Source organism: Lampetra fluviatilis, chromosome 52 (genome assembly GCF_964198595.1).
Source record: "Lampetra fluviatilis chromosome 52, kcLamFluv1.1, whole genome shotgun sequence".
In the NCBI taxonomy this organism is placed as follows: Eukaryota; Metazoa; Chordata; class Hyperoartia; order Petromyzontiformes; family Petromyzontidae; genus Lampetra; species Lampetra fluviatilis.
The window spans coordinates 6,089,850-6,110,956 of NC_136326.1; the positions used below are offsets into that span (position 1 = coordinate 6,089,850).

Genomic DNA, 21,107 nt, shown 5'->3' on the forward strand with positions numbered 1-21,107 from the left:
CCCCCAAATCGGGTTTAATTGTATTAAAGAAAAAAAAATCGATGCCTGCCGCTGGAAAAATCAGATTTTTTTCCACCCATGGACGAAACGTACCGAATTACATAATTGGACTAAATTTATTACAACACGAGCTACTAAGTCAACGGTACAGAAGAGCGCGCACGCCGTGAGCTGCTGTTGCTCCATTCCATTCGCAAAACTGAAATCCGGTCCGCTGCTCCGGGCCTGTTCTGTATTAAACGTGCACACAATCTCGACTGCCACCTCTCCCAAATGACGACTTTTCTCCTCTTATCAACTTCTTGGTTCTTTCGGTAAAGTCACGTAGAAGGGAAATAATAAAAATAAAACATAATAAAATATTCTCACGACGTTTCGGCCACAACGCAAGCAGCCGTCCTCAGGTGAAGAACAGGTCTGTCGGGGAGACAGCGTCTGACGTCTTCACCTGAGGACGGCTGCTTGCGTTGTGGCCGAAACGTCGTGAGAATTATTTGATGTTTTATTTTTATTATTTTATTATTTCCCTTCTACGTGACTTTACCGAAAGAACCAAGAAGATGAATTCCTGCAGTCACGAAAGCTTTAAATCGAAATCCTCTTATCAAGGCAAGGGCTGTGTGAACACAGCGGGTTTTACCTCGAATGTGGCTCATACGCTGTTCACAACTTTTAGATTAAGACCGGATTGATAGAGCGGCTTAGCGACCAAATGCCTCTGTGTTGGGAATTAATGAAGGGGAACCAGGGATGCTGCCGCAAGTAGTTGGATCGATTTGATCTCCTGACGTGACACAGCTAAAACAAAAGGGGAGTTTATTAAATCCCCGCTGCCTATCCACCCAGATTCATAATTGGTAGAGCACAGTAAGGGGCCGTCCATAAATGACGTCACGCGATTTTGGACGATTTTTGACCCCCCCCCCCCGTCACACGGCGTCACAAAAAGTCAGACCCCCTCTCAAATATGACGTCACAAAGCTCTGCCCCCCCCCCCCCCCAAATAAAACATGCTTCAAATCGCTTTAAACTATTGTCTTTGTAGTGCGTATTTAATGTGGCGCTGCACTCTGATGTTGTAGGAGGAAACATTTACTAAAAAGTCTATTTAATTAAGTAGAACGTGTTGTCTATATTTATTTAAAGTTGCGCATTTTGATGTGACGTCACATTTATCAACCCCCCCCCCCCAGGTGCGTGACGTCATTTATGGACGGCCCCTAAGTCGCTTGTGGTGGGGAAAAATCGTGGGTCCGTCCTGCATTCCTCAAGACATCTGACCAATGTGAAAGAGTAGGCCAAATACCCCCTTAGAGGGAACACTTTCAGGGGTCCTTTCGCCAGCAGGCGTGTAAGCATTAATTCTAGATTTGAAGCTTTCGTGACTGCAAGAATTCATACTCTTAGGTTTTTTCGGTAAAGTCACGTAGGTGAAAAAACATGAAAATAAATCAATGAAATCACGACGTTTCGGAGGCAACACAAGCTTCCTTCATCTTGTGTTGCCTCCGAAACGTCGTGATTTAATTGATTTATTTTCATAATTTTTTTTACCTACGTGACTTTACCGAAAAAACCTAAGAGTAAGAGTGTAAGCATTGTTTTTGTTGTAACTTTCTGACCCGTCCCTGCTGGACATCTATGAAGAAGAGCTTCATAGCTCATCGGATTTCTCCAGGATAAATATGATTATTCTGAAGAGAGACAGCTGTGGTTTTCAAAGTCTTCTCCCAATCCTATCATAATAATAGTTTACATTCCTCGGAGAACTTAGAGTAATCTGCTTTTTTACGTAATAAAATGCCAAGATAATATTTAATGTGAGGTTTTTTTTTAATATTGTCTCGGATTTGAAGAATATTACGGTGAAAGCATTACTACATTAATTCTAGATTTGAAGCTTTCGTGACTGCAAGGATTCATACTCTTAGGTTTTTTCGGTAAAGTCACGTAGGTAAAAAATAAATAGTAAAAATAGAAATAATAATAGAAATAAAAGAATATAATAAATATTTTAATTATATTAATATTTATATTATTTCTACTACCTAGTAGAAGTTTTAACTATTTATTATTTATTTTTGGGGAAAATAATAGAAATAAACTAATATAATAATGATTTCATTTCTATTATTAGTACTATTTAATTTTATTATTTATTTTTTGCCTACGTGACTTCACCGAAAAAACCTAAGAGCATTACTACATTTATAGCACAAGTTGAAAAGTTCAATAAATTGGAAAAAGATTATGCCGATTCAAGCGATTGCTTGCCTGCACCTTTTCTTTTGCACCTTACGAGGAACCACGATCTCGTTTACGAAAACCGGAGGGTGCTAATCAATTGTTTTGAGTTAAGTGTTTATGCAATCGTTTGTCGATTACAAAATCTCACGGACTGGTACACGAGAATGTTCACGCGACAAGCAATCAAAATCCCTCCTGAGATGTGTGCAAACCTGGTGGCCAACTACAAGAAACGTCTGAGCTCTGTGATTGCCAACAAGGGTTTTGCCACCAAGTACTAAGTCATGTTTTGCAGAGGGGTCAAATACTTATTTCCCTCATTAAAATGCAAATCAATTCATCACATTTCTGACATGCGTTTTTCTGGATTTTGTTGTTGTTATTCTGTCTCTCACTGTTCAAATAAACCTACCATTAAAATTATAGACTGAACATTTATTTGTCAGTGGGCAAACGTACAAAATCAGCAGGGGATCAAATACTTTTTTCCCTCACTGTACAAACATTACAGCCATCGGTCACTTCACTGCAGGACAAAGGCTTTGCCACACCATGCCAGTGTGAAGGGCGGTAAACCGATGATCACATTTCTTTACATTTATAAAAACATTGCACGCGATTATTGATGACGCAAAAACACCCCACAAATTTAACAACCCGAATGGAATTCTCACTACCCGCACGCACACAGCCTGCTCATATGACGAGAAAGACTTGCCGTGCCTGTTTGAATCAGGAGCCCCGAGCAGATCCGCGACGAAGTTTTGTTGACATCGAGCGAGCGCGAGGAAGACATGGAGCGAACCCGCACGCGAGATCTCCCCGCGGGTAAAATTCATCGCCGCGGGGATCAGGGTGGCAAAAAAAACTGTGCCCACAAGTGGAAGGCCACTCCACTCGCGCATCATCAGCACCGACGCTGGTGGAGTCGCCGTGCCCGGTTTGAACGTGTGATGCTTTCATCAGATTTCGATTTTGGAAAAGGCTGCCAAGTCCTTTGCCAAGTATTATGCAATATGCAGATTCTTTATCAATCCACTGCCGCATAAAACACCTCCGGCCCCACTCCCACGCTCTCCCCCACACCATTTCTATCACAATGCAAGCGCAGTCGCGTCTTCTTGGTTCTTTCGGTAAAGTCACGCAGAAGGGAAATGATAAAATAATAAAAAACATAATAAAATACAATTCTCACGACGTTTCGGCCACAACGCAAGCAGCCGTCCTCAGGTGAAGAACAGGTCTGTCGGAAAGACAGCGTCTGAATGAACAGGTCTGTCGGAAAGACAGCGTCTGAATGAACAGGTCTGTCGGAAAGACAGCGTCTGAATGAACAGGTCTGTCGGAAAGACAGCGTCTGAATGTATTTTATGTTTTATTTGTATTATTTTATTATTTGCCTTCTACGTGGCTTTACCGAAAGAACCAAGAAGATGAATCCCTGCAGTCACGAAAGCTTTAAATCGAAACGCAGTCGCGTCGTTTGAGCATTTCCCTCTAAAACTGTGACCGCGCGCGCACTTGAGCGGGCGTGTTAATGAGATGGATTCATCAACTGTGGGCGTCTTCAATATTTGGAGCGAACTCCGGTTAGCGCGGGGGAAGAGTGCTTGAGAGAAGAAATGCTAAATATGAGGCCAAAAACCCGAAGGACAGGCACACTTCACGAGTTGTTGCGGGGAAAACGACTTTTCCGCATTGGTCAGTGAAGGGGTGGCTGCGTTCCAGGACCGCTTTAGATATATTGATTCACACTGGAGCAATCCGATGGGATATACAGCTCTTTTTCACAGATGTCCAGTAGGTAGCTGTGTAATTCCACGCATAGCCGGCCAGATTCACAGTGCCGTGCGCTAACCTCCATCCCGCCATTGAACCCATGTAGAATCATCCATCAAGTTGTTAACCAAATCTGGCCGGGGGTAGTTTGGTGGTTCAGAGTGGTTGGTAAAAGCTTTAGATGCTACTTGTCGAACTGAAATAACTTAATTATCTTACCCTTAATGCAGCCACGGATTGCTTTCATTAAAACTAGGCTGTATAAAATAAAATATAACGACGATACGTGTACACAATATTTAAAAATTATGAGCTAACGCAGGAGTCTGCCTCAGCTCATTGCCATCAATAGCCATTCGATATGCGATACAGAATGACACAATTTAAAGAAATAAAAATAAAAGCGGTTTATTTACATATTATTTTGCGTTACTTACAAATATGTAACACCTCACTGGATGTTGACACTTTGGAGAACAGGTCAAATGTTCAAAGTCAAGTTACACATTTATCTTCTTAAACAGATGTTCTGCACGTGTTTGTTTGGCGGTCACAGCAAAATTAGTTCAGCGAGTTTGCAAAACACTAAGGAAATTCATACGGATGGGCACATGTGCTAATCAGCGTGCTATTTTAGTACATGAACTATCGGTTATATTTCGTTGCACCGTGAATCGTCCCACTCCTCTTGCAGTAAACAATCCATCGTCGTGCTGCATATGCTCCGAGGTCTATGCTGTCCGCCTTCACCATCCCGCACTGACCAGCGGGGCCGCACGATAGTCAAATAACCCCCATCATCTTCTTGGTTCTTTCGGTAAAGTCACGTAGAAGGGAAATAATAAAATAATAAAAATAAAACATAATAAAATCACTCTCACGACGTTTCGGCCACAACGCAAGCAGCCGTCCTCAGGTGAAGAACAGGTCTGTCGGAAAGACAGCGTCTGAATGTCTTTCCGACAGACCTGTCTTTCCGACAGACCTGTTCTTCACCTGAGGACGGCTGCTTGCGTTGTGGCCGAAACGTCGTGAGAATTATTTTATTATGTTTTATTTTTATTATTTTATTATTTCCCTTCTACGTGACTTTGCCGAAAGAACCAAGAAGATGAATCCCTGCAGTCACGAAAGCTTTAAATCGAAATTTAACCCCCATCATCTTCAGTGTGGGGGGGGGGGGAGACCCTCATCCAACAGTGGACTTACAAAAAGGACTCTGCATCTATCGGTGCACCTCCGATTAGCACGGTTGGCTACCTATGGTGCGAAAGAGATTCAACATACGTACATGCAGGTGCCCCTCTTAAATGCAGCATCACCGATTCTAACAATTACACTTTTGACAGTTTTGAAAGGTGTAAAGTGGCTGGTTCTTGTTGACGAAATGTTACAGGTAGGAACAACAGTTCCACACTGCCCACCAGGGATTATTTGTCTGTCTGTCTGGCGAGCACAGCCATGCCCTCGATTTGTATTTCATAGAGCGCTTCGGCCGGGCTCAGCACCACGTGACGCGCCGCGTGACACGGATCGCACGAATGCGCTGTCCAACCAAGTTCCTACCTGCCCACTCCGATGGAACGTGTTAATGTTCACATCAAAGCCCTACCACTGTTGATGCAGTATGAGCCCCTGGAAGTAGTAATGAGCTGAAGCCGTTTCTCAAATGTAAGAAGTGTACCCGCATACAGTCCTTTTGTTAACTCACAGCTGGATGAAAGCCTCCCCATAGCGTGCTGGTGGCGGGGGCTATTTGACCATACTTCTCACCACACTAGTCAGTGCAGGTTGGTGAATGTGGGGACATAGACATGGGAGTACAGTACAATACAACATAACAATGGCTTTTGCTGCAAAGGCCTCACACATGAGTCTTTACCCAAGTCCAATCAGCCTCTGTTGTCTGCAACACCAACAAAGAACCACATGGGATATACTCTACGTGAAAGAAACAAAATCAACTAAGGTTACCGAAGTAAGAATAAACGTGTGATTATAACATAGGTACGAGGTGACCTATGTCCCGAGTCTTTTGGGATTTGCGACTGAAATTTTGACTTTTCTCCCATCCACGCAGTGAGCGGGGGGGCAGCCACCGGCACCCAGAGGTCGCAACCGGGTACCCGATACCCGTACCCTACCCGATACCCGGCTACCCGTACCCAGTCGGGTACGGGTACCCGTTTGCGACCCTGGTGCGGCCGGGTACGGGTACGGGTAGGCCGTGAGTCACTGGTGAGTCACCGTTTGTCACTCATTTCCCCGGCTGGGTACGGGTAGCCGGGTATCGGGTAGGGTACGGGTACCCGATTGCGACCCTACGAGTGGCTGGCGATGATGTTGAAAAAGTGGTAGACCTCTTCCTTGTCGAAGACGGCCACTTCCGTCTGGCACTCATTGCACGTCACCGGGAAGTACTCCTCTTCCTCCGCCTCCTTCCCCGTGCCTCCCGCCACTGCGTGGAAGCTCCCGGCGTTGGAGGCAGCCTAGCGAAACAACGGCGCAGAATCAGGACGGGCGACAGGACCGGCCGATACGTACGGCCGTGAAACGTGGGACGTTAACTGAAGAGGGTGACGAGAGGACCGTGGTAGCATTTGAGATGCGTGTTTTTCGAAGGGGTTGAGGAATATCCAAGGACATCACTGGCATTTTTGGTTTTTCAAGAGATCTTATTTTTACGCGCTTTTATTTAACTCGCTCTGTCTGTTGTTGTTGTCGTCGTATGCTCAAATCTTGTAACTCAATTTTAACACACTTCCCAATGTGGTATCGACTGCAAACTTCGTATACTTATGTCTGATGACAATAATATATTCTATCATTAAAAATAAAATGAATATTTATAAGCTATCTTTTTACACGCTTTCTATTAACGCACTGTCTGTTGTTTTAACCCACTTCCCAATGTGCTATCGACTGCAAAATTGGCATACGTATGTCATACTGATGACAATACTATATTCTATCATTAAAAATTAAAAAAATTAAACTAACTTTTTTATATGTTATATTTCGGCTTGGGTCTAATTGTCCACACTCAACTGATGTTGGCTGTAAATCACAACGGTCCCTTACGTTATGGCAAGCTTCGTGGAGTTTTGCCATTACGAGTACGGTACATTTCATTAAAGCGTGTTTAAAAAAAAGTATTTTTAAATATTACTTATTTATAGCGCGAGGTCAATCGCTAAGGTGCAATGTGTCACAGACGAGTGCAGTCTATGAGTTGTTTTCACAGTCGGGGGGGGGGGGGGGGTGGTGATGTTGCCGTGTAATTCTAACCCGGGTCATTTGTGATTAACTTTGCAAAGAAGCGTAAGTAGGACCATGACATCGGCACACGTTACGAATACCAATTTGGAAACAAGGATGCTTTGGTCAAAATAAATGTGAATTTTGAAAATTAAACGAAAAAAAAAGAAAATCAAAACATTCGAAAATAGAACTGCGATAAAAGATATCCCTACTATAATCACCCAGGAATGTCTGTCCTTAACACTCGTGACGTCACTACACATCGACCAGCCCACCTCATTAATAATCATGAGCAGGTGACGTCACTCCACATGGAGCACCCTCCCCCCTCATTAATAATCATGAGCAGGTGACGTCACTTCACATGGAGCACCCTCCCCCCTCATTAATAATCATGAGCAGGTGACGTCACTCCACATGGAGCACCATCCCCCTCATTAATAATCATGAGCAGGTGACGTCACTCCACATGGAGCACCCCCCACCCCCCCATTCATAATAATTAGCGGGTGACGTCACTCCACATGGGGGGGGGGGCGAGGCGCCTCCTCCCCCCTCCTCAGCGTCAACTGACAACCCTCTCTACAAAGGCAGAACCCTCACGTCACGTGATCTCCGTAACGCTGTTGAGACATCAAAGTAAAAAGGACGTCGTGATGAACAAGGGATAATAACCTTAAAATGAAATAGGTCTGCGTCACCGCGCCCTTACAAACTATACACGCGTTGATGCAATGAATATCACGTCACGGTCTGCTTTTCACTTGCAAGTTTCAGATTTACTGCAATACACCCGTCCTTGGGCGGACAACAGGTGACATTTCAGACAAGGGACCATCTCCATAGAAGAGAAACCATCACTCTTGTTCTCCGCTGGATCAAGGCCATGCACAACAACGCATTTTCAAGTTAAATCAATGGCCCCGATGACGGAATGAATTCATTAATGGAGAGAATGAGTGAATGAGCCTCACCTCCTCAGCGCCGGTGGCTCCCTTCCGTCGTCTCTGCTTGCCCTTCCCGCGCGGCCGCGTCATGCGGTAGCGCAGCACCTCGGAGCGGTTCACCGTGCAGTTCAGCACAAACATCGCGCGGTACTGGTGACTGTACAGCTCGTGCCTGGTGCGACGGGTGGGGGAACACAATGGCCGGGCGCCACGGTCGCGAGATGTTAACTACCTCGCCTGGTATGGAGGAGGTCGTGGGTTCGATGCCGACCCTGACGCCTGCTGTATATTTGGTGTCTGTGTCTCTCATCATCGCTACGGTGGCTAGGAGATGTTAACTACCTCGCCTGGTGTGCAGGTCGTGGGTTTGATCACGACTCTGACGCCTGCTGTTGTATATTTGGAGTCTGTATGTCTCTCTCTCTCTCATCATCATCACGGTGGCTAGGAGATGTTAACTACCTCGCCTGGTATGGAGGAGGTCGTGGGTTCGATGCCGACCCTGACGCCTGCTGTATATTTGGTGTCTGTGTCTCTCATCATCACTACGGTGGCTAGGAAATGTTAACTACCTCGCCTGGTATGGAGGAGGTCGTGGGTTCGATCCCGACCCTTACGCCTGCTGTTGTATATTTGGAGTTTGAGATCTATCTCTCTCATCATCACTACGGTGGTTAGGAGATGTTAACTACCTCGCCTGGTATGGAGGAGGTCGTGGGTTCGATCCCGACCCTTACGCCTGCTCTTGTATATTTGGAGTTTGAGATCTCTCTCTCTCATCATCACTACGGTGGCTAGGAGATGTTAACTACCTAGCCTGGTATGCAGGAGGTCGTTGCTTCGATCCCAACCCTGATACCTGTATATTTGGAATTTGCATGTCTCTCCCTGTGATCGCGTGGATTTTTCTCCGGGTCCTCCGGTTTTAACCTCCACGTTTATAAACATGACTGCTATAACTTTTCACGCGATAAGTCACTTACTTGAGCTATCATTTGTGGCCAGGTCGCATCTGAAAAAGAGCTATATAGCTAATTGGGCCTTACCTGTTGAAATAAAATAGTTTAGTTTTATATGGTTTAGTTTCTTAGCTGGCTCAACTCACAACATGGGTCTGCCCAGCAAGCCATTAGTATTCCCACTCATGGCAAATGGGTCTGTACTGTTATCTATTATTAGCGGGAATTCACCACGCCACCAGTCACAGATCCACGTCTGTCCTGTGACCCGTTCACCAGCAAGCCTACACCATGCTCAGTGGCCTTTGACCGCTGTTGGAAACTTGCAAAATTCATAGTGCGTGACAAATTGCAACAAGCTGACAAAAGCCAGTCGATTACGGGAGCCTTGTATTTGTCAGGAAATGATTAAGATTGCAATCCTTGTATCCAAATAATGAGATGTAAGGATACTCCGGATTTCACATGATCATAAGATATTGCCAAAAATACTCTTATGAGCAGATGGACCCCTCTCCAAGCCGCAACCAATAACTAAAAAACGATCGGCATCTTTAGCCACCAACCTGTACTGCAGCACAGGGTGTAAATGTGCAGGATGTGTGTGTGTGTAGAGTGCAAATTGTGTGCTGTGTGTGTGCAGTGTATTGGGTGCGTGCTGTGTGTGTGTGCTGTGTATCCATACAATGTGTGTGTGCAGTACATGCATTGTGTGCGTGCAGTGCATGCTTTGTGTATGCGTGCTGTGTGGGCAGTCCGTGCTGTGTGTGCGTGCTGTGCATCCGTGCAGTGCGTGCAGTGCGTGCAGTGCGTGCAGTGCGTGCGTGCAGTATGTGCGTGCGTGCAGTGCGTGCAATGCGTGCGTGCTGTGTGCGTCCGTGCAGTGTGTGCTGTGTGTCTGCAGTGCGTGCTGTGTGTGCGTGCAGTATGTGCTGTGCTTGCGTGCATGCCGCGCGTGCGTGCAGTGCGTGCGTGCAATGCGTGCGTGCTGTGTGCGTCCGTGCAGTGTGTGCTGTGTGTCTGCAGTGCGTGCTGTGTGTGCGTGCATGCCGTGCGTGCGTGCGTGCAATGCGTGCGTGCTGTGTGCGTCCGTGCAGTGTGTGCTGTGTGTCTGCAGTGCGTGCTGTGTGTGCGTGCAGTGCGTGCTGTGCTTGCGTGCATGCGTGCAATGCGTGCAGGGTGCAAGTGCAGGACGACCGTTGTGAGTGAACTCTGCGAGTTGGTGCACTCACCGCTGGCAGTCGAGGCACAGCGTGGTCATGCACGCGGGGCAGTTGAGCACAGCGTCGCTGGAGGGTGTCTCCTCATCCGCTTTCCCGTCCGCCCTCCCGCTCTGCAGTCCGCGGTACCTGCGGTCCATGATATGATACATAATACAGGTTTTTTTTTTGGGTTAGATCGCGTAAATATAAATGTCGTTAAACCCGCCACTACCCGGCGCAGCCAATTAGTAAGGTTTGTCCTGTGTACATACTATTAACATTCCCTCCCTTTGTTAATGATGCTCCCTACCCCCTCCCTTTGATGCTGCTAATCCTGCATAATGCACGGGCATAATATGACAAAAAAAACCCCCTGCCCACCTCCTACGCATTTCCCATGAATATGCTAAATTCCTCTTGATATGCAAATTCTTTTGTCAAGGCGCTCTTCTTCCACCTCCAACCCAGCTTATATATAGGCTCCAAGCTTAGCAGTGTTTCATTCTTCACCTGAAGACGGATACTTGCGTTGTGGCCGAAACGTCGTGAGAATTATTTTATTATGTTTTATTTTTATTATTTTATTACTTCCCTTCTACGTGATTTACCGAAAGAACCAAGAAGAAGGTTTGTCGCTTAAACAAAAAGCGCCAATTAGTTACAACTTCAGCACCACAGGTGTGTTGGAGAGTAGACCCACAACATTTACAATTCGAGCACTGTGACATTTCGCTGGTGATTGCAACCAGCGTCATCAGGCGATGAGCCAAAATTGTGAAGTCGTCTTCCTGTTTCGGTGTTAAATAGCGTAAAGGTGACGTCATCACTGTGAACCTATCAGGTGCGAAGACCAGAGGGGGAGTAATGTAGTCATATAAATTACATGACATGTTGCGTATAAGCCTAATCACCAGCCAGAGGATACACCAAGGGCAAACATCTCAATCTTGCAAAGTGTAAAACGATAATGACCTTAGAGTCCCATTTACTTCATTTGCATGATCATAACATTTTTGCGTTGTGGATTTAACAAGAATTTGCAGTCCTTTGTCAATGCTCGGCTAGACGAAGGTGGCGTGGGTAATTTGACAGTACTTTAGCATGCTGGTCAGTGCGGACTGAGGTTGGGAGAGGCCTACAACTGGTTCAGATATTGCTTGCTACTGATATTAGCTGCATGGTGACGAATCAAACTCAGGTCCTGAGGTTCATAGCATAGTGGGCTAACAATTGCACAAACTCTTGCCTGCCATGCAAACGGTATGCTCCTCATAGGGAAATTTTGGGGAAGCTTAGTAAAATTGAATTGCGTCATGAAGTGTTACACGACATGGTTTAAATTTTGATTTAAAACTTTTGTGACTGCAGAGATTCATATTCTTGGTTCTTTCGGTAAAGTCACGTAGAAGGGAAATTATATTTGTATTATTTTATTTCCCTTCTACGTGACTTTACCGAAAGAACCAAGAATACCATATGGTTTGTTCATTTTGTCACCAAGCCAGGCCAGTGATTTGTTTATATTCACGAGATGCGCTTCCAATTGTGCGTTGTCAATAAGAAAAAGCGCCACCGCCAATGTGAAAAGCATTGCAAGTTACATAAATGTCGCGCGGATAAAGACTTGTGAATGGTACACATTCCACCAAACGTCACGCACGACCACGCAGGTGTGGACAACGGACACAACGGTGCAGAAGAGCCAGTGAAGACTGAAGACCAGCTAGCTAGCCCTGGGACTACCCTGACTCGCTGCTTTTGTAAGAGCTGAGCAGGGCAAGCCAGGGGCGACCTCAGAGCAGCGAGGTCTGTGTCCTTGTGAGGGCCAGGCTCGTGTGGCTGAGGGTCGGACCTGAGCCAAAGCTGGGCCAGGTGAGTTAGCCTCCACTAGGATGGTCTGGGTTAGAGGGGTGAAGGAGCTAACGGGGAAACGTTAGCCGAGGGATACTGCCTCGGATAGAACCGGGTGAAGGGGCCGTTACCCCTTCAAGCGTTAGGGTGCGCTACGTACTGTATAATAGCAATTGTTAATAAATACGTGTTGCCTCCGTCAACGTCTCCTGCGCTACTTACGCGTGCGTAAGCAGACGCAGGCGTGCTCCAGCAGACTATATGGGTCACCGTGAAAAAAAAATCCCAAAAGGTCGTGAACACTTTGCACAGGCAAGTCTTTCGCGGCAGAGCCGCAGGCTTTCGCGTAATCCTATAAGGAGCGTAGGATCTCGTAAAGCTGGCTGTCTGGCTGCAGTAAACAGGCTCTGGGGTGTGCTCTGTGAGAGATGAGTGCGGGCATGTCGTCCTCGCGACTGCGAGCGCGTTGTAAATGTTGTGGATCGTCGCACGGAACACACACGATGCGCACCAGCACCCCCTGCTGTCGCTCTCGCGACAAAAACTACTAACATTTAAATTATGCACGTAGGCTTTCGCGACCAATATTATTCATAATATAGGTTTTTGGGTCGGATCGCGTTATTTATAAATGTGTCGTAACCCTCCATATAAGACCAGGAGCCAAAGCAGAGCCTCACCATTCTGGCGAATTGCCCGATGATGCTGGATGCAATTACCAGCGAAACGTCGTACTACTCAAATTTAAAAATGCTGTTGATTCTCTCGTAAGCACACCGGTGGGCTAAAGAAGTGAATTATTTTGTCCCTTGAAAACGTGACACATTTTTTACTGATTGGCCGTGTCGGGTGGTGGAGGGTTACGACACATTTATAAATAACGCGATCTGACCCAAAAACCTATATTATGAATTTAAATAATGAACTGAAGTATTTTTTATTTTATCGGGTGAGGCCCACTGAGTTATTTAGCTGTTTTTTGTAAGCGAACTGGCCACAAATGATAGCGCAACCAAGTGGCTTCTCATGTGGACATTTATAGCAGACAAATCCTCTCAATGCACGTTGATGATAAATGTTGAGAGAAAAAAACGGATGACCCAGAGAAAAATCCACGCAACCACGGGTGGAACATGCAAACTGCTAATATACAACAGAAGTCAGGGTCGAGATCAAACCCACCACCTCCTACATATCAGACGGGGGAATTCACATCCCTACAATGAAGCGGCGAGTTAAGGGTGGGGAGCGAGCGATGATGTGTGGCGAGCGGTGGGCGAGTTTCTCTGACCGGCGACGCTGCTTGTCCACCCACTCCTGGTCGGCATCGTCCATGCCCGGGTCGTACATGAGCTCATCGTTGGTAAGCACACGGCGTGACGCCTCCTTGCGCTTCTTCAGCTTTTTCTTCTTGCGGGCGCTCACACCTCCTACCATCAGTCACCACAAGCACCGCCACCACCATCATCATCAACGCTCACTCTAGCGAGAGAATCAAACGCACGCTTGGGTGTGCAGCTGCTGTAGATTTGAAGCTTTCGTGACTGCAAGGATTCATACTTTTAGATTTTTTCGGTAAAGTCACGTAGGTAAAAAATGAAATTAAAAGTAATACAAATAAAAGAATAATTAATTTTCATTTCATTTTCATTAGTTTTTTTCGGTAAAGTCACGTAGGTAAAAAATGAAATTAATAAAAATAAAATAATAATTAATTTTCATTTCATTTTGATTAGTTTTTTTCGGTAAAGTCACGTAGGTAAAAAATGAAATTAAAATTAATAAAAATTAAATAATAATTAATTTTCATTTATTCTTATTAGTTTTTTCGGTAAAGTCACGTAGGTAAAAAATGAAATTAAAATTAATCAAAATAAAATATTAAGTAATTTTTATTTCATTTTTTACCTACGTGACTTTACCGAAAAAACTAAGAGTATGTGCAGCTGCTGCTCCGTCAACGCGGGTCATGTGCCCTCTCACCCTCGGTAGCCTCTTCCTCCGAGCTCGTCTCAAAGTAAATGTCGTCGTAGAACTCGGGGTTCGTGGCGCTGGTGGCGTCGCCCGTCCCCGCCGAGGCTCCCGCTTGATTGCCATCTCCATCGATCGCCGGCACCGCTGCGTGTCGCCGTAACAAACAAATGGAGAGGATCGTGAATCGAGATACAGAGATGGCGCAAAGGGTGGTAAAGAAATTGAAGGCCGGCACACTGTGCTCATAGCATGACATTCTGAATACCGAACATTATTATTATTCCACCATTGGAACCTCATTTGCCAGTAAAAATATAATTATTTTTTTACCCTTCTATCTGGCAACAAAACTGACACCTTTTTACAAGGGGTCATGTTTGCATAGACCACAATACCTGCAGTCATAATGCAAACAAAAAACATAACTCTGATAATGTGCACATTATGTGCACATTATCAGAGTTATGTTTTTTGTTCACATTATGTGCACATTATCAGAGTTATGTTTTTTGTTTGCATTATGACTGCAGGTATTATGGTCTATGCAAACATGACCCCTTGTAAAAAGGTGTCAGTTTTGTTGCCAGATAGAAGGGTAAAAAAACAATTATCATTATTATTATTATTCTTCAAAACAAGTAAAAAAAAAAGTTTTTCTAAAACAAATCGAAAATATCACCATTGCATTTTATTTTTGGTTTCTTCAAGTCCAAGCTGAAGACCTTGTTTACATTGCCAATGACCCCCTCTCTATAAAACAGACACGTCCACTATTTCTCTACAGCGCCTTGAGACGCGGTTGCGTTTAAACTGTTCATGAATTCCAAACTGTAGTGTAATTGTACAGCTTTCCAATGTTGTTTTTGGGTTGTACCTCGGGTTGTTCAGCACGACGCCCAACGTATCGCTCCACGCGGTACAACCAGAATATAGATAACTAACTATACAGCACAACTGTGAAAAGCTATGCAGCAGTGCTGTTATTATATTGTTATCTCTCTGTGCGTGTGTCCAATGCCCTGCAATGGGAGTTCAAACAGGCAGTCGCGCTCAGACAAAACGCTCACCGCAAAAATGGTTGCATTTGTACAATATATAAATCCACATTGTTGTTGTATCGGCAGTGCCTTGGCCGAGGCAACATCTATCATCAGAAAAGTTGTGCATGGAAGAAGGGCCGTTGTCCAAAACATGTCCCATATTTAGTTTATTTTAAGGCTGTGTGATTAATGAATGTGTTGAATTTTCTTTGTTACACGTGAGTTTGTGCACCACTGCCAATGCAGGGTCGCCCAATAAAGTCAGAGGATGGTCCATTTAACGATGCGGACCGCTTTGCTTTAATCCCATCACCGGCATCCTCATTTAAATACAAAATCCTTACACCAATAGCACCAATGCGGCAAAACTATCACCGTACCATCACCACCGGCGGCGTGTGCGAGCACGTACGTGGAGGGGCCCAGACGGCCGTGATCTCGCGCACAGTCGAGTCCAACTCCTTTGCCATCTCCTTGACGAAATCATCGTCGCTGGACGACTCGCTCTCTCCCGTGAGCACCTCGCGAATGAGGCGCCGCTTCCGCTTGGCCGGACCGTTCAGCAGGACGTCCACCTCGTCCTCCGAGCTACTGCGGTGGGGGGGCGAGCGGGTGGGTGGGTGGGTGGGGGAGGGCGCACGGAAAATTGTGGGCAACGGCTACATTTAAATACCACAGCAAATTGTGGTCAATGTTGATTCGATGCAAGCCCACGGTGCATTATGGTCGATATGCCTACGATTAAATCCTGCCGAGTACCGCTTTGGTCCCAGCACTTGAGATCGATTTTGCCTAAATGTTATGCCGAAAGTACTATTGGCATCCATTCAGGACTCTTGTAAAGCAGGGCAACCTTCTTCATGTTAAGATTGTGATGCAAGGAAGCAGACACCACAGAGCTACCTATGAGATTCTTTCAAGTGACATGTTTTGCCGGTTCTGTGAGTAGACCCGTCTCGTCGTCGCTGTCGTCTTCGCCCGATAATTGCGCGGCCGGAGAGTAGTTGGCCGTCTCTGTCGATGCCGTCGGTGCAACACGGACAGGGTCGTGTCTAGGCCGGGCTGTACGGCAGTGTGGTCGAGAGAGAGGAGGCCGGAGTTGGTGTGACGGGATAATAAAAAATTTACCCGTAAAAACAAAGTTTTTCAATATAAATCCTTTATATGCGTGGCAAATAAATTACAGTACGTGTTCAATGGGCCACAACCCAGCCCAAATTGGTCTTTGAAACGGGCGGCTAGAGTCCTCTCGTCCTCTGGCTTGAGATGGCTGCCACCTATGGGTCAGATGATTGCCTGCCACCATTAAGCAATTGGTAATTAAATATTTAAAAAAAAATCCTAAAATGTTGAAAATTTTGGAACAAAAAATTTCACGAAAATTAATTGTCACGCACGAGTCTGTGTGCAAAATGTCAGCTCGGCTGGATCACGGGAAGTGGGTTAAAAAACGACCGAAAGATTTGCACGGTCGTAAGTGCGCAAGCAAGTGAACTTAATATAAAGGATTTAAAAAGAGGTGGAGCCTCCTGCAACCACCTCGTCTCCCGAGCGAGTGTGTGCGCCGCACACCGCACGCACACACACGCACCGAGATAAAGGAGGATACGACACATGTAACACAGAACTAATGAGAGGAATTCTAGATTTGAAGCTTTCGTGACTGCAAGGATTCATACTCTTTGGTTTTTTCGGTAAAGTCAGATACCAAGGTACTTTGCAAACCTCCTGGATACTACCAAAGATTTGTCCATGAGGCCATCCAGATATACAAACACAGACATCCTCTTGGGACTTCTCTTCACTTGATACAGCAATTTTGTTGTGACGGTTTCACCTGAAGACGGAAGCTTGTGTTGCCCTCCGAAACGTCGTGATTTAATTCATGTTTTCATTTTTAACCTACGTGACTTTACCGAAACAACCAAAGAGTAATGAGAGGAAGTCATCGGCGTCGTTCGTTCACGACCATCACGTCCTCGTCACCTCAGCTGGTTTTCCTCGTCATCGCTGGGCTCCTCCAGGTAGTCGTTGTGGTCCCACAGACTCATGGCGAGGCCGGTGTCGTCACTGTTACGGCGATAAAAGTAAATAATTATAATTTGATTACAATTACACGTGACAAGTAGGAGAGGGCGATCCATGCATAGATACTCCACTGAAATCACAGCGAAAAACTTTGGAGAAAAAAAATTGTATTGCAAAGCCCCCACCAATCTCAATGGACGTTATAAATCGTTCAATACTTTCCTGTGCAAGATGGAGTCATCGCTTTAACAGTATTTATTTATCATATGTTGCAAAGAACATAATAAAAAGAAAGCTGTCTCTAGGAGTGGACCAATCAGTTTCAAAGACAATGCATACATTATCAGAGTATGTTTTTGTTTGCATTCTGACCACAAGTATTGTGGTTAATGCAGACATGATTCCTTGTACAAGGTTTCGGTTTGGTGTATTAACATCTTAACACAGCTGTTTTGTTGCCAGAAAAAAGGGGAAAACCTCTTCTCAAGATTCATTCGGACGCTGTCTTTCCGACAGACCTGGTCTTCACCTGAGGACGGCTGCTTGCGTTGTGGCCGAAACGTCGTGATAATTTTATTAAATTGTTATTTTATTTTATCATTTCCCTTCTACGTGACTTCACCGAAAGCACCAAGAATATCTTAACACCAGTTTTGTTGCCACAAAAAAGGGGAAAACTTCTTCAAGATAATAAAAACTAGTAAAGTATCTATAAATCCATCATTCGTGACATTAAGGGTTTAAAAAAAAAAATCACAATCCAGAGTGTAGCGGACTCCCTCAAGTTGAAATAACCGTGCGGAGCGGCCAATTTGCGACTGATTTAGCAGCGGCGTGAGACCACCCAGCAGAGGGAGAAGAGAGAGAGAGAATTGGTTCGTTCTGTGCACTGTGGCTGGCTGAGGGCTGTCACTACCGCCGTGACAGCCGCGTGCGGGAGGGAGACGCACATTGAAATGCGTGGGAGATGCACATTGAATCTGCAAGTCTCACTCGAGTGTGAGACTCGAGGGTGAATGTGTGAGAGGGGGTCAAGTTCATGTATTAGGTATAGCCCTGTGAGCCATTCGGCTCTTGCAACAGCAACAAACAAAAAACATGAACAAGAAAACATCTTAAAGTGAATATATGACTGAGTGCAAACAGAAGATCCAAGAAAAGACAGTAAAATATTGCAGAAAAAACACCGTGTACACCAACGCTGTGTGCAAAAATCCCAGTGGGATGCAAGTCAAACAACAACAACAACCACAAGACAACTTAGATTAAGGCCATCAGTCTAACTCTGTACTACAACAACACAAACATGGCCAAACCAATAAACTTTTCGAAATCATCAAAATAAAGCCATGAAAGCAATGAAACGGTGATCACAGGAACTGACGGAATTTCCACAATAAATGACATAAACAACATGTACTACTTCTAGATTTGAAGCTTTCGTGACTGCAAGGATTCATACTCTTAGGTTGTTTCGGTAAAGTCACGTAGGTAAAAAAATTAAATTAATAAAAGTAAAATAAAATTTAAATTAATAAAAGAAAACAAATTAAAAAATTCACGACGTTTCGGAGGCAACACAAGCCTCCGTCTTCAGGTGGAACCGTCACAGCCACTACAGCTCCCGTCTCTCCGCTCTCCTCACGCTCGTGTGGACATCGCGAAGACGTCGCTACGATGAGCCGCGTGTGGACATCGCGAAGACTTCGCTACGATGAGCCGCGTGTGGACATCGCGAAGACGTCGCTACGATGAGCCGCGTTTGGAGACCGGCGATACGGGAGCCGTAGCGAGCGGTGACCACCTTAGAGGCCTGGGCCGAACGGGCATCGATCATACCCCCCCACGAGACGAACCCTCGCCCCCACTACCCCCCCCCCCCGAGCATTTCGTTAATCGATTTTCCCGCACGACTTTCCGGTTGTTCGAAGGGCATCGCGATAACGAGTTTGTCGCGAGAGTTACTTTAAGGAGCTCGCTCGACTTACATCAACAGGGGAGACCACTTGGCTTGATGGGGGGTAGTGGTGGTGGTGGGTAGAGCACCCACAATCCACCGCGCGTCGCCACGTGATGACGCACGTAAACCGGAAGCGGATCGTGAGGGGTCAACAGGAAGCGCCGAATCGTCGGCTCCCCCCCCCCCGTTGACGGCGCTGGGACGAGGGAACCGGTTCCCTGCAGTGGGCGGAGCTACATGAGTAGTGGGTGGAGCTACATGAGTAGTGGGCGGAGCTACATGAGTAGTGGGTGGAGCTACATGAGTAGTGGGCGGAGCTACATGAGTAGTGGGTGGAGCTACATGAGCAGTGGGTGGAGCTACATGAGCAGTGGGCGGAGCTACATGAGCAGTAGGTGGAGCTACCTGAGCAGTGGGTGGAGCTACATGAGCAGTGGGTGGAGCTACCTGAGTAGTGGGTGGAGCTACATGAGCAGTGGGCGGAGCTACATGAGCAGTGGGTGGAGCTACATGAGCAATGGGTGGAGCTACATGAGCAATGGGTGGAGCTACATGAGCAGTGGGTGGAGCTACCTGAGTAGTGGGTGGAGCTACCTGAGTAGTGGGTGGAGCTACCTGAGTAGTGGGTGGAGCTACATCAGCAGTGGGTGGAGCTACCTGTGTAGTGGGTGGAGCTACATCAGCAGTGGGTGGAGCTACCTGAGTAGTGGGTGGAGCTACATGAGCAGTGGGTGGAGCTACATGAGTAGTGGGTGGAGCTACATCAGCAGTGGGAGGAGCTACATGAGTAGTGGGTGGAGCTACATGAGTAGTGGGTGGAGCTACCTGAGTAGTGGGTGGAGCTAACTAAGTAGTGGGTGGAGCTACCTGAGTAGTGGGTGGAGCTACATGAGCAGTGGGTGGAGCTACATGAGTAGTGGGTGGAGCCACCTGAGTAGTGGGTGGAGCTACATGAGCAGTGGGTGGGGCCACCTGAGTAGTGGGTGGAGCTACATGAGCAGTGGGTGGAGCTACCTGAGTAGTGGGTGGAGCCACCTGAGTAGTGGGTGGAGCTACATGAGCAGTGGGTGGAGCTACCTGAGTAGTGGGTGGAGCTACATGAGCAGTGGGTGGAGCTACATGAGCAGTGGGTGGAGCTACCTGAGTAGTGGGTGGAGCCACCTGAGTAGTGGGTGGAGCCACCTGAGCAGTGGGTGTAGCTACCTGAGTAGTGGGTGGAGCTACCTGAGCAGTGGGTGGAGCCACCTGAGCAGTGGGTGGAGCTACATGAGCAGTGGGTGGAGCCACCTGAGCAGTGGGTGGAGCCACCTGAGCAGTGGGTGGAGCTACATGAGCAGTGGGTGGAGCTACATGAGCAGTGGGTGGAGCCACCTGAGCAGTGGGTGGAGCTACATGAGCAGTGGGTGGAGCCACCTGAGCAGTGGGTGGAGCTACCTGAGTAGTGGGTGGAGCTACCTGAGCAGTGGGTGGAGCCACCTGAGCAGTGGGTGGAGCCACCTGAGTAGTGGGTGGAGCTACCTGAGTAGTGGGTGGAGCTACCTGAGCAGTGGGTGGAGCCACCTGAGTAGTGGGTGGAGCTACCTGAGTAGTGGGTGGAGCTACATGAGTAGTGGGCGGAGCTACATGAGTAGTGGGTGCAGCTACATGAGTAGTGGGTGGAGCTACCTGAGTAGTGGGTGGAGCTACATGAGTAGTGGGTGGCGCTACCTGAGTAGTGGGTGGAGCTACCTGAGTAGTGGGTGGAGCTACATGAGTAGTGGGAGGAGCTACCTGAGTAGTGGGTGGAGCTACATGAGTAGTGGGAGGAGCTACCTGAGTAGTGGGTGGAGCTACCTGAGTAGTGGGTGGAGCTACATGAG

General features: G+C 46.6%; 1 protein-coding gene across 2 annotated transcripts; it reads right to left on the reverse strand.

Annotated features, from left to right (window-relative positions):
* Positions 1 to 5,035: 5,035 nt before the first annotated feature.
* On the reverse strand, positions 5,036 to 19,384 carry EAPP (E2F associated phosphoprotein). 2 transcript variants are annotated; one of them, XM_078878974.1, is made up of 8 exons: positions 19,277 to 19,384; positions 17,247 to 17,330; positions 15,673 to 15,848; positions 14,230 to 14,364; positions 13,538 to 13,676; positions 10,426 to 10,542; positions 8,262 to 8,406; positions 5,036 to 6,515 (listed from the first exon to the last, which is right to left on the reverse strand). In XM_078878974.1, the coding sequence occupies exons 2-8, from the start codon at positions 17,309 to 17,311 to the stop codon at positions 6,348 to 6,350; spliced, it is 945 nt and encodes a 314-aa protein (XP_078735100.1). In that variant the 5' UTR covers positions 17,312 to 17,330; positions 19,277 to 19,384; the 3' UTR covers positions 5,036 to 6,347. The 2 variants fall into 2 exon arrangements, with proteins under 2 accessions (XP_078735100.1, XP_078735099.1); XM_078878973.1 differs by having other exon boundaries at positions 15,673 to 15,851.
* Between the last annotated feature and the right edge of the window lie 1,723 nt (positions 19,385 to 21,107).